General features: G+C 40.2%; 1 protein-coding gene across 1 annotated transcript in view; it reads left to right on the top strand.

Annotated features, from left to right (window-relative positions):
- FRMPD2 (FERM and PDZ domain containing 2) overlaps positions 1 to 16748 on the top strand; it is a 215795-nt gene that overhangs the window by 135682 nt on the left and 63365 nt on the right. Inside the window, 1 exon segment of the mRNA XM_036736525.1 lies at positions 1186 to 1396. Within this exon segment, the coding sequence (XP_036592420.1) occupies positions 1186 to 1396 (211 nt within the window).

Here is a 16748-nt window from a genome sequence, read left to right as displayed (position 1 = left end):
TACTAGATTGAGGTATGTTCCACCTCCCTACTAGATTATAAACTCCATGAGGGCAAGAGCTATGTCTTGTCTTTGTAGCTCTATCAGAAGCAAGGACAGTGCCCTGTACTCTTTGCTATATTGAATTGAATAAGGTAGTCCTATGGCATGAACCCTCTTGACTATGGCACCACTCAACCACAGAACATTAGAGCTGGGGCAGACCCTTGCTGCTATCTAGTTTGATCCTCTCATCCTACAACATAAAGAACCTGTGATCCAGATAGATTAGTATTCTGGGAGAAGTATGGAAGTTTATATGGAAGAAAAAAGAAAGGTGAAGTTAAATGTAAAGTGAATGGACAGGTTTCAAAATTGTTTATGAGACAGCAGGGGGAGAATGAGGAGAAGAGAAGGGAAGTATATTTTAGAAGAAGTTCTGTCACATGTTTGAATATAAGCCCTAAAAACCTAATCCCGTTATGACATAGGAAGCAACTCATTTTCTTATATATAGGATATACTTTCTAGTGGGGAAGGAAGTCTCCAAACTAACTCTTATAACCAGATCTACTTATTCTCAGCAACATTCCTTCTGCTGTTTGTACTCCTCTTCCTACCCCCCTCCCTTCAGCATCTTTTTGGCAAATTCTCTTGGCCATTTCTCATCAGCTCTTCATAAGTCTTATTGTGTGAATGAGGCTATTCCTGGGCATTACCATTTCCTTTGACTGTTTTGAGGTTAATTGAAAATCAAAGGCCCTATTTGTGGCTAGTACATGTGAGAATATTATTCTTCTCCCTCTCATTTTATTTTGCTATAGCAGTGGGTCACTGTATTCTTAAATTTAACTTGGAGAAGGGTCTGGTGTCCTAGGAACTGGGGATATCATGGGTAATGAGTGGGTGGTTGTGGAGAGAAATATTGAGACACTGAGAAAGAAGTAAGTATCCAAATTTTGCTCCTCTGAGCAAATAAAAGATGCCCTCCCAGCATGCTCAGCTCTTATCAAAGAAGGTTGGCAGTACATTGAGGTGTCCCCAAGGTTGCTATTCTATGCTGCCCTGTTCTTTATCTGGTTTTCTCTTGCACGAAGAGCCCTTCTGTACTTTTAATCCTCCCTAACATGCCTATTTCTGTACCTTTTAGTCATAGTGTGGCTCTGCAAATTTGAATTTCACTTCTTTTCCAATTCATTATTGCAGGGTTGAAGTTAACAGGAAGAGCTGAAGGTGATGTACAGGGCATTTATGTCTTGGAAATTGTACCAGGTTCACCAGCCAGCAGAGAAGGCAGCCTTCAGTCAAAGGATCAAATCCTGTCTATCTGTGGAGTATGGATGGAGGGCATCAGTTTAGATGAAGCTTTGCAAGTGTGTGACGCAGCTGACCACATAGTCCACATCCGAGCAATGAGGTAAGCTCACCTCTCCCTGTTGTTTGAATGAAATATTCATTAAATATGTGGATTTTTTCTGGTATTGGGCTTGATGCAATTTATTTTTATAGAGCGTCCCATGTGAAGTCTCTCACAATGTGAGAGGGAGACAGAAAATAGAAATATCTTCCAGATTGACTTTAAAGCCTTCCTCCTTCATAACTGACTCACATGTGGTAGTATTTGGTGTGAAGGATGCCATCTAAAAATAAATTGTGTTGTAAATCATAGGAATACAAAATGGCAGATGCTGAAGAAAAAGAAGTGTCATTGAAAAGTTTCTTGCTGCTTCCTGTCTGGAGGCTGGTACATTCTATCTCAGCAGGGAAGTGACCTGGATTGGATGATTTAGGTTCTCAAACTTGGATCTGGCTATTCTAGAGGATAAATGGATTTTTCTCTGGTGGTCTATGATATAACCTGGCATTTTTCAAGGGAAAGAGGGAGCCACCACCCCTTGAATGCTGGGTAATTTGGCCAAGTAACAATATATACTGAGAACTTTCTCAGCTTGTTTGGTGGACGTTGTCTAACTCTGCTTCCACAGGGAATTGAGAGTGATGCCAAGTTGTCATTTCAGTAAAACTAAGTTGTGGGTAGGGGAAGGGTACCAGCTTTAGAGTATGGGCAATAAGGTTGTAAAGCTTGCTTATCTAATTTGTTGTTGTTGTTATTCAGTCGTCCAGTCATGTCTTACTCTTCCTGACACCATGGACCATAGTATGTCAGGCCCTTCTATGCTCTATTATCTCTTGAAGTCTGTCCAAGTTCATATTCATTGTTTGCATGACACTATCTATCCTTCTCATCCTCTTCCATCCCCTTTTCCTTTGGCCTTCAATCTTTCCCCACATCAGGGTCTTTTCCAATGAGTCCCATGTTCTCATTATGTGCCCAGAGTATTTCTGCTTCACCTTCAGTATTTGACCTTTCAGTGAATAGCCTGAATTACTTTATTTAAATATTGACTGATTTGGTCTCCTTGCTGTGCAAGGGATTCTCAGAAGTCTTCTCCAGCACCACAATCTGAAAGCATCAATTCTGCAGTGCTCAGCTTTCCTTATAGTCCAACTCTCACAGCCATACATTGCTATTGGAAAAGCCATAGCTTTGACCAGACAGACCTCTGTCGGAAGGTGATATCTCTGCTGTTTACTATGCTGTCCAGATTCACCATAGCTTTCCTTCCAAGGAGCAAGCATCATTTAATTACATGACTGCAGTCATCATCTGCAGTGATCTTTGAGCCCAAGAATATAAAATCTGACATTGCTTTCATTTCTTCTCCCTCTGTTTGCCAGGTAGTGATGGGACTAATTGCCAGGATCTTAGGGCTTGTTGTTGTTGTTATTAAGCCTCAAGAAAGTTTTTACACTCTCCTCTTTCACCTTCATCAAGAAGCTCCTTAATTCCTCTTCCCTTTCTGTCATCAGAGTGGTATCATCTGCATATCTGAGATTGTTGATACTTCTGCTCCAGACAACTTAATTCCAGCCTTTGATTCATCCAACCTGGCATTTTGCATTTTGTACTCTGCATATAAATTAAATAAGCAAGGTGATAATATACAGCCTTGTCATACTCTTTTTCCAATCTTAAGCCAATCAATTGTTCCATGTTTGGTTCTAACTGTTGCTTCTTGGATCACTTCTTGGTTCCTCAGGAGACAAGAAAGAAGATCTGATACTTTCATCTCTTTGAGAACCTGCCACATTTTGTTATGATCCACACAATTAAAAGCTTTAGTGCAGTCAATGAAGCAGAAATAGATGGTTTTCTGCAACTCCCTTGCTTTCTTCATAATCCAGCAAATGTTGGCAATTTGGTCTCTAGTTCCTCTGCCTCTTTGAAAGCCAGCCTGTACTTTTGGTAATACTTGGTTCATGTATTGCTGAAACCTAGCTTGCAGAATCTTAGACATTACCTTGCTGGCATGTCAGATGAAAGCAATTGTTCAGTAATTTGAACACTCCTTGGCATTTTCCTCCTTTAGGATTGGGCCATAAGCTGATCTTTTACAATCCAGTGGCCGTTGTTGAGTTTTCTAAATTTGCTGGCATATTGAATGCAGCCTTTTAACACCATCATCTTTTAGGTTTTTAGATAGCTTAGCTAGAATTCCATCACCTCCACTAGACTTATTGTTAGCAGTGCTTCTTAAAGCCACTTGACTTTATTCTTCAGGATACCTGGCTCTAGATCAGTAACCACACCATGGTAGTTGGTAGCATCAGTGATACTAAACTCTTTCTTGTATGGTTCTTCTGTGTATTCTTGCCACCTCTTCTTAATTTCTTCTGCTTCTGTTAAGTCCCTACTGTTTTTGCCTTTTATCATGCCCATGTTTGCGTGAAACATTCCCTTGAAATCTCTAATTTTCTTGAAGAGATGTCTTGTCTTTCACATTCTATTGTTTTCTTCTATTTCTTTGCATTGCTAATTTAAGAAAACCTTCTTATCTCTCCTTGCTATTCTCTGGAATTCTACATTCAGTTAGGTATATCTTTCCTTTTTTCCTTTCCCTTTTGTTTTCCTTCTTTCCTCAGCTATTTATAAAGCCTCTTCAGACAGCCATTTTTTTCTTTCTTGTTTTTCTTTGGACTATTTTTTGTTGGTACTTCCTGTACAATATTGCTAACCACTGTCCATAATTCTTTAGGCACTCTACCAGATCTAATTCCTTAAATCTATTCATCACTTCTACTTCCCAAGGCATGTTATTTAGGTCATACCCATGTAGTCTGATGGTTTTTCCTACTTTCTTCAATTTAAATCTGAATTGTGCAATAAGATGCTCATAATCTGAGCCACAATCAGCTCCAAGACTTGTTTTAAATGGCTGTATAGAGCTTCTTCACCTTTAGCTGCAAAATATATAATCAGTCCGATTTCTATATTGACCATCTGGTGATCTCTATGTATAGAGTTGCTTTTTGGGTTGTTGAAAAAGAGTTTTTGCTATGACCAGTGAGTTATCTTGAAAAAACTCTATTAGTCTCTGCCCTGCTTTATCATGCACTCCAAAGCCAAATTTGCCTGTTACTCTAGCATTCCAGTTCCCTATGTTGAATATGGCATCTTTTGTGGGGTATAATTTCTAGAATATTTTGTAGTCCTTTACAGAACTGGTCAACTTTGGCCTCTTTGGCATCAGTGGTTGGAGCATACACTTGATTACTATGGTGTTGAATGGTTTGTCTTAGATTTATACATATATCATTTGTTTTCGAGATTACACCCCAACATTGCTTTTCTCACCCTTTTATTGACTATGAGGGCTACTCCATTTCTTCCAATGGATTTTTGCCCACAGTAGTATATGTAGTGATCACCTGAATTAAATTCACCCCATTCCCATACATTAAGTTCACTGACACTCAAGACACCGATGTTTAATCTTTCTGTCTCCTGTTTGACTACATCCAGCTTACCTTTGTGCATAGAGCTTATATTCCAGGTTCCTATGCAATATCGATCATTACGGTGTTGGGCTTTCCTTCTTCACAAGATGCATTCACAGCTAACCTTCCTTTGGACATTGGCTTAGTCACTTCATTGGTTCTGGAGCTACATGTAGTTGTCCTCTCCTCTTCCCCAGCAGCATATTGGACACCTTCCAACCTGAGGGGCTCATCTTCCAATGTCATCTCTTTTATCATTTTATTATTGTCCATGGGTTTTTCTTGGCGAAGACTCTGGAGTGGTTTGTCTTTTTCTTCTCTGGTGGATCACCTTTTGTCAAAACTCTCCACTATGACCTGTCTGTCTTGGGTAACCCTGCACAGCATAGCTCATAGTTTCATTAGGCTACACAAGCCCTTCCACCATGACAAGGCAGCGATCCAAGGTGGGGTGCTTATCTAATGCTGTCCTTAATTGCTGTTTGCCATTTTCCATCATGGGAAGGTTCAGAATTATCTTGAAATAATAGCAAAGAAAATACAAGAGGGGCTAAGGATATGCTATCCCATGTTTCATGCTTTCTCACAGTCTGGAACAAAAAAGCACTTAGCAGAGAACTACAAATAGTAGACTAGGTCAAGCATAGCTGTCTTGGCTTCCAGGCCAGTGTGGGAACATAGGATTCCTGGAAAGGTGTGTGTGTGTGTGTGTGTGTGTGTGTGTGTGTGTGTGTGTGATCGAAAATCAGGTATCAGTCAGTAGAGATAGAGGATTAACTTATGATTTTATCACTTTAACTTCTGCCGCTACTCCACCTTGATCTTCTAGCTCCTGTTGTGTTTATTGGACTCTTGGCTTGACTGACAATTTGGCTATATTGGTCTGACAAGTTCTGACGGCCCAGAGAATCCTTTCATCGTTACTAACCTAATGAATGTCTCTGGCTGGCCTTGCTGTGATGGCTATCTTTACCAAATCACCGCCCAGCTCCCGACTTAATGCCTTTGGACTAGGCAGGCTATGACAAGTTCTCCTTCTGTGACCTAATAGGCAGTTTTCTGACACCCTGGAAGTCATCTTCTTTGGTCTAGGAGATAACCTTTTCTGGCATGCTGGGACACATCTAGGTGAGTGTGGTCCAGTTAAAAAGTATTTTGGAGTTAGAGTTAGGTGACTTGAATTCAAATTGAGTGAGTCACTTCATCTTTCTGGGCCTCAATTTTCTCATCTGTAAAATGAGATAGCTGGTGTAGATGACCACCTACATCTCTTCTAACTCTAAATCTATAATCTAATCTTCCTATAATCTGTGAAGCTTCTGCCTAGCCCTGGGAGCCCTATCCAGTGAAAATGAGGGAATAGAAGCCCTTGTTTAGTAATTCTTACTGTCTTCTAAGGTGGAACTTAGGGAGAAAAATAACTGACATTCATGAGATGCTCGAAGGTTTACAGAGACCTTTACATGCATTATTTTATTCGGTCCTCGTGACAACCCTGGGAGGAAGGCACAACATTCAGTACCCTCTCCTTCTCTTATTGGGCCCCTGATTACAGTGATGTAGGGAAATCCTGGAGAGGAAGCTCCTTCTACCAAAGCAGTTCAGAACTTTCTCTTCACATCATAGTCTTGGTGAGATGCCTGTGACTGAGGTGTTACATGGTTTGTTCGGTATCACCCAATCAGTATTTGACAGAGCTGGGTTTGAATCTAGGTCTTCCTGACTCCTCAGATGCCAGCTCTCTATGCACTCCACCCCATGCTTCTCCTAATACTAAGCGCAAACTCTCAAACTCTGAGCCACAAGAGGTGACTAAGCAGCTGCCCCACCATGATATAGGTCATCTTTAGACGTGAAGAACTGCACGGTACGGATTATACATGCTATGTCCCAGACTAGCCTCTTTCCAGCTTGACAGAGTTATTAAACTGGTAACTAACAATGGTCAGTGATATTTATCTACCACTCTCAAATTTGTAAAACATCTTACACACAGTATTTCATTTCAGCCTAACAATACCTTATCAGGTTGGTATTACAGGTATTGATATTATAATTTTTGACTGTTCTATGATTTTATAGCTCCTCCCCATGAAGAATTTCTTCTGCCAATGTGCCCCTGGGCACCTCTCTCTGCAACTTCTTATCTTAGAAAGTTGCCTAGTAATCTGAGAGGTTAAGAGACTTGCCCAGGCTCATAAGCCAGTTTGTAACAAAAGGCAGGACTTGAAACTGGGTCATAATTCAGAAATGGTGTCTCTGTGCATGATGCCATGCTGACTCATCCCCATATTACAGATGAGAAAACTGAGACTCAGAGAAGTCTTGCTCTTCCTCACAGGGCCAGTAAATGTCACAGGCAGGATTGTTGGTACCAAGGTCTTGTTGTGTTGAGATGAAAGCAGCTGCTGACAAATCCAGGCATATAAATCTCAGTCCAGTTCCCAGGTCAGCTGGAAGAACAGTCCAGATTTTCTCTCCTCCACTACCTAAACAGACACATTGAAGTCTTGTGCCTGTGTGAAAAGGACTATTTTTACTCAGGGGAACTGAAGCTGTCCAGAATCAAAGGCCTCAGGTTTCAGAGGTTCTCCATCAAAACAACTCACTGTTAAAATTGTTCTTTTCTGGCACTCCTATTGAGTGACGCACCCTAGATGAAACCTTCCATGCCAGCCTATCCAATCACAGATTGGATCCCTGACCCACTTCAAGTCTGTCCCTTCTGGGTATGAATCCCAATTCTCCAGTGAAAACATAATCAGCCTGAACCTACCTTGGATCTAATTCCTCTGCTTTAACTGCAAAGCTTATATCTGCCTAAGAAGGGATGGTATGTTATTATTGGGTTAGGGAAATAAGACTCACAAGTATTGAGTAGCTAGAGAATGATTGAGTGTAGGATGCAGTAGACCGGACCATGCATGTCTTAGGCTCTTCTGTGGTTTGGGGATAGAAGTGGCTAATTCACCCAGAGGTGATGGGGCAGGGGGCAGGAGGCAGGGGGACCAGTCTTGATAGGAAGCAAAGCTAATGTTCTAGCCCTGAGAGTAAAAGCAAAGGCTTTAGTGGAGGACATGGGATGGAGGTGCTAAGCACTCTGGACGGACCAAGCCCTCCTGTCAATTCTGGCAGGAGAGTGGCATTCATTCTGTCAGAGAGCATTGAAACTTCATTAGTCTGGGCCACTAGACATGGGCTCCATTGAGAAACCTGGGACTAGGGTTGAAGGATACTGGGGAAAGACTTCAACCAAATAGAGGGACATAATACAGACTATCTTTTCCAGATTGAACCTTAGCCAAAGGGAGGCAGGGCAATGGACTTCTCTGTAACAGCTACACCAGCCAGCCGCAGAGGTGTGCGGTGCAGATCCCTGGATGAACTGAGTCTTTACCGAGAATTGTAAGTGATATTAGGGAATGCCCAATGGGGACTTTGGAATGCTATTGTTTACCTGCTTGAATTAACACCTTTCAAATATGGTTATTTTAAAATGTTCCACAAACCTTGACACTCGAGAGTATGCTGTATTCCATATTCTTGAAAGATTGTGTGCATGTATATGACCAGAGTCTCATGGTGGAAAAAATGGCAGTCCATTAGGATGCCCTGTACTAGAGTTTCCTAAGTGTCTGCAGTAGGTTCTTTTGGGGGTGGGGGTGGGGAGCTCAAGGCAGATATTATAGAAAAGCTCTGAAAAGTAAAGGAGGGGTATCTCTGAGCCAACACTTACAGAGCAATTAATGGGGGTAATTCAGAATAGGGGCAACATCATTGCATCACTAGGTGGGTGGAGAACCTGGGATGACAAGCCAATCAGAGAAAGCAGGTATTCTGGCCAGGAAAATCTTTTGAGTTGTGGAAGGAAGGAGAAGGGAAGGGAGAGGGAGGAGAGAAAAAAGCATTTATTAAGTGCCTACTATTTGCCAAACACTGTGTCGAGCAATTTACAAATATTATCTCATTTGATCCTCACAAAACTCTTGGAGGGAGGTGCTATTATTATCCCCATTTTACAGGTAAGGAAGTGGAGGCAGAGGTCAAATGACTCACCCAGGATCACATAGCTAGTAAGTACTGGAGGATAGATTTGAACTCAGGTCTTACTGACTCCAGGCCTGATGCTTTATCTATTGTGGCACCTGGATGGGTAGAATTTATTCAGGTAATGGGGGCAATGAGAGTTATACTATCTACTTGACATGGTGATTATGAGGAGAACCCTTTTTATTTTGGATGTATAACTTGATTTCCTTGGAATAGGAGATTCCCCATGACAAGATTCCTTGTTGCTCTGTAACTTATGGAGAATTGCCTGGGGACACTGAAGACTTAATTGGCATACAGAACCAGATGTCCACAGCCAGTACATGTCATGCTTGAATCGAGGTTTTCTTGACTCTAAGGTCAGCTCTATCCACTATACTGTTCTGCCTCTTTGCCTTAAGTAAACTAGAAGAATTTAGAGAAAATTTGTGATCTTATTCACTAAAGAGTCCTATTCTGATACCTCATCATGGCATGAGTTGACTCTGTGTTCTAAAATGTTGTCCCAGAAAACAGTTAAGTCTGTCAGGTCCTAAGCTAAAAAGGCTTTGTACATGGTTCATGGCAACAAAACCTGTCTTCTATTTGAGGACCAGGCTAACTGAGGGCATAGATGCTTGTCACCAGGAGTTTGGCCCTGAGATGGTGAATTCAGCGGCCATGGGAGCCCTTGAAACAGATTATAATAAAAGAGACTCCTCAGTCGCACATGGCCCCCTTCTTCTGTAATGATAGTGGTAGGAAAAGATGCTAAAAATAATCACGTGGTCTTTTGGAACATGTGCAAATTCTAATTCAAGTGTGAGATCTTTGTCCAGTGACACAATTAACATACATTTGGAGGCACTCAACTGCATTCATATTGATATTTGATAGAAATAAAATCAGAAGACACAATGAATTTGAAGCTAAATGACAGAGATGGCTTGCAGGTTTTCCTCACAGAAGGGAAAAAGGAATTGGGTGAGCTAGTTTCATTATACACTCAATAGGAAATATTATATCTGGGCTACTTGTAAGATCATATATCTAGAGGTATAAGGAATGTGAGCAAACAAACATCACCATGAATCTAATGGTGGCCTGTATGCTAACATATCTGCTCCCGATAAAATAGAGAAAATCTATGGAGAATTTGATAAGATCCTCCAACCAAGTCAACAAATGCATTGATGCTTGGTGATCTCCATATGAAGATAGGCAAAGGAAAGGAGAGAGAACAATATTGTAAAGCAGAATTCAGAATTCAGAATAAAAAAGACTTGTAGATTATTCAGAAGCTTCATGCATTTGTACCATAAATGCTTCTTTTAGAAGGACCATATAGAATGTGAAGAACCTAGAACATCTTTACAGAAAATTGAAATTGATTATATTTTAGCAGAGAAAAAAAAATGCGACCATTCCAGAATCAGCAATCTTTATAGAGTCAAACTATCAACTTGTTGGAACAAATGTCAAAATAAAAAACCTTTTAAAGGAAGGTATAGAGTGGAAGAAGAGATGCTACTTGTACAATTGCAATGGCTTTAACCCAATTTATTCAAACAAATTATTTCTGAAAATGGGAAATAATAAGGATAAAGATGTGGGCTTTGGTTGTTCGTGTTTCTTAGAGAAGTTGATGTTTACGTATTCACCATAATGAGGAGGGCAAAAGGGCTCAAGCAAACAGTTGATTCTCTTTGACAGACAAAAGGCACAAAGCAGCCAAGGGAAGCACAGGCTTAGAAAGTGAGCTGCTTTGTAAATAATGCTGGTGGAGGAAGAGCTAAATGGCCAAATATAGTGGAGAGAAAAAGAGCCCCCAAAAAGTTTGGTCTGAGAACCATTAAACTAGACCATCTGGAGAGTATTTACAGATTAAACTAGAAGACGAACAATAAGTGGATACAGCACAGAACGTATTTATTGATCTAAACTATGATAGCATCTTCATGAGTGTCTGAGATACTAGTGACTAAGACACTAGCTTTAGTGTCTGATCATAAATGATAAAAGAAGGACATTATTGATGTGGTCGATAGAGTATTGGATGTAGGGAGGAGGTCCAGAGATCAAAGTTTTCCTTCAATGCTTACTAGCTTTGAGGTAATAGGCAATGGTTTCACTTAAATTTTCTGAGTTTCAGCTTCCTCACTTGTGAAATGAAGGTGATAATTAAACAATTATCTAGGATTTATTAAGTGCTGGCTATGTGTTAGGCATGGAGAGATAAAGCCCCAAATGGAAATAATCCCTGCTCTCAAGGGAGGGGGTGGGGAAAGGAAACTGTGTGAATACCAATTATTAAAAGCAAAATACAATCAAGGTAAATATGATTTAATTTTTGAGGGGTAACCAGTAACAACTGGAGGAATCAGAACAGGCTTTTTATCAACCTCATGGGGTTGTTGTTAGGCTCAAATGAGGTAATATTTGCAAATCTTAAAGCGTTGTATACATATCAGCTATTGTTTAGAAAAAAATGAGACAATATGTATGAAAACACTTTGCAAACCTTGAAGTGTGATTTGTGTGTGGTCTATTGTTAATGACCATAATTGGACTTGCACACCCTAGTACTAGATGTATGCTAAACCAGGAAATGGAGATGACACTTAAGAGATAGAGTAGAGAGGAACAGCTGCATCTGCTCAAGTCCCTACAGGAGAAATCAGCACTAAAGGTGACATTTTGAAATGCATTTTGGGATTGATTTTTAAACCTTTTATAGCTTTATGAACGTATATATCAAGAAACTTGAACATTGCCACACACAAAAAAAAGAAAGAGAGGATAGCATATGAAACCATGAATTTCTAATCTATACTTGCTTTTTGTAAAACAGGATATATTAAACTGAATAATGGTAGTTCCAATGCTGCCCTGCTTTTCTGTGTCCCTTTTTGAACCTCCTTCTGTTCTCTTCTGTATGTGTTTTTTAAAAATTGTTCATTTACATTTCTGTTGCCCAGTTCTCATTTTTCTAAAGATTTTTTTGATATATTGTTTAAATATTTCAGGATAAACTCTTGTGTGCCATATATTTTTCTCATTACTATTCTTTCTTCTTGTTTATTATAAATTCTGATCTTAGCTTTGATGAGTCAGTGATCTAAATGATCCTAGGTAGCCATTTAGGGATAACTCCTCATGTCAACCATGTCTTTTCCTGTTTGTTAAAATGTAGTCGATTTTATTCTTTGTGTTGTTATTTGCTACTTTCCATATCCAATACATATCAATTCTTTTCTGAAAAAAAAGTTCATGATATAGAGTCATGAGACTTCTATATAATTTACATGTCTTTGGCTATTTTAATTTCTTTCTCCAGAAAAATACTTTCCTAGATATTTCACCCTTAGCTTTTTCTGCCTTTAGCATTGAAGGCATCACATATCAGAATGTATGTTAGCTTGAGTTGGAGGGCCTTATGAAGTTCTTCATAGAATTGCTATGCCATTTTATTTTCAGCAACATGCTTTCAATTCTTTGCATAGTGTTTGTTTTGAAAATATTTATTACTAATGCTGCAATAGGTGATGACCAAATGTCTCATGAAATAATATTTCTTGTAGTGTTGGGGTACGTAAATTTTAAGAAAATAATAGCTATTTTGCCAACACCTTTGTCCCTCCAAAGAGTATGTGCAACCACTCTTCCATTAGACTGTAGCTTCCTTCTTCTTCCTTCTGGTTTCATATTGTGAGCCCTTGGTGCCGTTGCTCCCTTCTCACTTCCCATCCAAAAAAGGAGCTGATGTCAAAAATCTCCTGGGTTGCTTGGGGCAGGACTTTCTCTTCTAGTTCCTTCACCTCACTATCGCCCTCTACTTTCTCTTTTTTTCTTTCTCTTACCTGGTGGAGTTGGACCACCTAGTCTCAGGGGGTCCTAGTGACTACAACCAAGAGAAATAAAAGACTAGCTCTTGGTCTTGGGGGCTTATACCAGATTCTGTTTCCCTTTCCTCTTCCCTTAGGAGTTCAGCTATCATAAGCATTGAGGTAACTAGGTGGCAGAGTAAGAATGCTAACCATGGCATCAATAAGACCCAAGTTCAAATCCTATTTCAGATAGTCACCAGTTGTATCACATGGGCAAGTCTCATCTTCTCTGTCCCAGTTGTGGCTCAGTGTCTAATGTAATGAAATTATCCAGGGCTTGCGGGTTTGAATAAACAGTCCTCCTAATACAAACATTCATATGCCCTGTAGGCAGTGGTATGCTGGTAAACATTTGACAACCAGTACTTCAGAAAAAAGTGTATTCATCACACCCTTTAAAATTTAATCTGCATTTAACATCACTTTTTAAAGTGTAAACAATTCACAAAACAATAAATCAAGTCCTGCTTTGTAGCTGAGGTATAAATGGTCACATTGAAAATTTACCAATCTGTAGCCTTTGTGAGCAGGCTCTATCTAGTATACACCTGACATCAGGTAAAAACAATTCCCAAGGAAATTAAAAAATAGTTCTTGTTCTTGTTCAGTCATTTTCAATCCTGTCAGACTCTTTGTGACCCCATTTGGGGTTTTATTGGCAGAGACACTGGAGTGGTTTGCCATTTCCCTCTCCAGCTCATTTTACAGATGAGGAAACTGAGGCAAACTGAGTTAAATGACTTTCCCAGGGTCACACAGCTAGTAAGCGTCAGAGACTGGAGTTGGACTCAGGAAATTGAATCTTCCTGACTCCAAACCCAACACTCTCTCACTGAGCCAGCTATCTATTCATTAAAAAAAGTAATCCACAGAAAGACAAAAGCCGGTAAAAGCTGCCAGCAATGTTGTTTAAAGCAATGCCCAAGAAAGTTGTCTGGGATTTCAAGAACTCTCTGTGAGTGTCCTGGACATAACTTAAATCCTTCTTGTCCAAAGGGCCTAAGGTGTGTCTCAGATTATCTACCCGGAGGCAAAGTTAACTCAAACTTCCCCAGGCCAACTCCATAGCTTCTTCCATAGCAAATGTCTTGCCCCTCCCCCAGCTCCCCACACATGGTGCCGTGGTAACATGAAGAATTAAGCAAAGATTCTACCCTTGCACTGCTTTTGTGGACCACAACACTATCTAATCCCATTTCCTTATTGGTTAAATGGGGGTAATGATAGCATCTACCTCACAGGGGTGTTGTGGGGAACAAATGAGATGTAAAGCATTTTGCAAACCTTAAAGTGCTAAATAAGTATTAATTGTTGTTTGTTATTATTGTTATTATATAGGATAAAATGGCTCATAAAGTATGTCCCCAGCTGGTCTCCTTGAGCATCGAATCAGGACTGAGACTTAAAGAGTATGCGAAATGTAAAATTTCCTCAGAGCTGCCTCTTGGGCAGTGTTTAGTCATACTCAGCAAAAACATGGAAAATGAACTCTATGTAAATGAACCAAGATTAACAAAAACCTCCACAAATGCATGGGGAAGGATCTGTGTAACAGATGTAGAAAGCTCTAGTGAAAAAAAGAAACAACTCCATTTTCTGGTGGAGCGGAGGGAAAAGGGGGAGAGAAGACTCTTTAGCTTCTTTCTAGCACAGCCAATTGACAAAATGTCCATTACTATTCACTCCTGTTATTCTCCCTTGGTGAACCAATTCAGCTCTACACTGTCCTCTTCTCTTGAGTCCCTAGAGCCCTTATCATATCATTGATGACACTGAGTCAAGTCTGAGTCTTAGATCACTCCCATCGTATTTCACCTTCGTTCCTATATGTGCGCTGCTGAATGAAGGTGGAGAAACTCATGCAACTGTCCTACAAATTCATGTTACATAAACTCAACTAATCTGTCACTATTGCTAGACAATCCTCCTATACTTCCCTGATTAACTCACTGTCCTATTTTCCTATTCACCAGAGCAGTTCTTCCAAAGCTTTTTGTTCTTCCTCAACCCTTTCATGGCTCCCCCTCCCATCACCTTCTCCATTGAGAATCTTGTCTCATATTTTACTGAAAAAAATTGAGATCATTCACTGAGAGCTCCTTCTTCTTCTTTGCTGCTAACCTTGCATCACTCAGATGCCTTTGACACTATCTCTTCCAACACCTCTGACTCACATTAAAAGGGAGCCCTTCTCTTTACCAAGGCAAATCTGTTTAAATAATCCCATTCTACCTAATCTCCTCCAGCAGATTGACCTCTCTATCATCCCCACTCTTTGACTTATCTTCAGTCTCTCGCTGTCTATTGGCTTCTGCCCTGTAGACATGTCTGTCTCTCCCAAACTAAAAATAAAACGCCCAAAATCTAGATCCTTCCATCCCTGATAATAATTATTCCATATCTTTCCTGACTCTTCTGTCTAAACTCTTTGGAGAGGCCTTCTATGATACGTTCCTCTACTTCTTCTCCTCTTACACTCTTCTTAATTTGGCTTCCAACCTTATCATTTAATTAAAACTGCTTTGTCCAAAGTTACCAATGATCTTTTAATGGCCGAATCTGATGATCTTTTCTTAATCCTTACCCTTCTTTACATTTCTGCAGCCTTTGACACTATCAAGCATCCTCTTCTCCTCCGTACTCTATTGTCTCTAGATTTGCAGGATAGTACTCTCTCCTGGTTCTCTTTCTACCTGTCTGACCACTTCTCAGTCTTTTCCTGGAGCTACATCCAAGTAATGCTTGCTAACCATGGGTGTCTCATAGGGCTCTGTCCTGTGCCCTCTTCTCATCTCCCTACATATGTTTTTACTATTTGAGATCTGTGATCTCAGTTTCTATGGAATCAATTGTCATCACTATGATGATTTTCAAGTCTATTTATTCAGTCCTAACCTCTCTGCTCACCTTCACTCTCACATCTCCAACTACCTATTAGACATCTCAAACTGGATGTACTGTAAACCTCTTAAATTCTGCGTGTCCAAAACTGAACTCATAATATTTCTCTCAAACCTAGCCCTCCAAACTTCTCTATCATTATAGAGGGCACCACCAAACTCCCAGTCCTCCAGATTAGAACCTAGATGTTATTCTTGATTCCTCACTATCTCTCACTCCCATCCCTGAATATCTGGTCTGTTACCAAGGCATGTTGATTTCATCATTGCAACATCTCTAAAATATACTCCCTTTTCTCCTTTGATACTGTCACCACCATGCTGTAGGCCCTCATCTCATTATACTTGGATTATTGAAGTAGTCTGTTGGTGGGCCAGCCTGCCTTAAGTCTCACCCCACTCCAGTGCATCCTCCACTCCACCATCAAACTGGTTGTCCTAAAGCACAGGTGCAACTGTGTCACACCCAAACTCAGTAAACTCCAGTGGTTCCCTATCACCTTTAGGATCAAATATGAAATTCTCTAGTGTTTAAAGCTGTTCACAACATAACGGCCTCACCCAATTTCTAGTCTTTTTATAACTTACAACCCCCATATACTCTTTGATCCAGTGACATTGGCTTTCTTGCTGTTGCTTGAATAATTCACTCCATCTTTCAGCTCAGGAAATTTTCATTGGTTGTCTCCTCGTCATGGCATGCTCTCTCTCCTCATAATTACCTCTTGGCTTTCCAGGATTACTTCATGTCTCAACTAAACTTCCATCTTATCCCAATTCTTCTTAATTCTAATGCCTTCTCTTTGTTTACTACTTTCTTTTTGTGGTGTATATAGCTTGTTTATACATAGTTGTTTGTATGTTATCTCCCCTATTAGATTGTGAGCTCCTTGAGGATGGAGACTATCCTTTGCATTTCTTTCTATCCTCAGCTGTTAAGAGAGTTCCTGGCACATAGTAGGTGCTTAATAAATGCTTTTTGGCTGACCGACTGCTTAAAATGCTGCCTTCTGTTGGCCGATCCTTGTTTGCCTACAGTGTACCTCTGGTCTCATTTAGACAGCCTTTCCGCTCTCTGTTTCATCTGTCTCTTGGTGATTCCACATTTCTTTTA

Source organism: Trichosurus vulpecula, chromosome 8, assembly GCF_011100635.1.
Source record: "Trichosurus vulpecula isolate mTriVul1 chromosome 8, mTriVul1.pri, whole genome shotgun sequence".
Taxonomy (NCBI): Eukaryota; Metazoa; Chordata; class Mammalia; order Diprotodontia; family Phalangeridae; genus Trichosurus; species Trichosurus vulpecula.
Note: the sequence above shows the minus strand (reverse complement) of the source record. Positions and strands in the feature narration are given on the sequence as shown.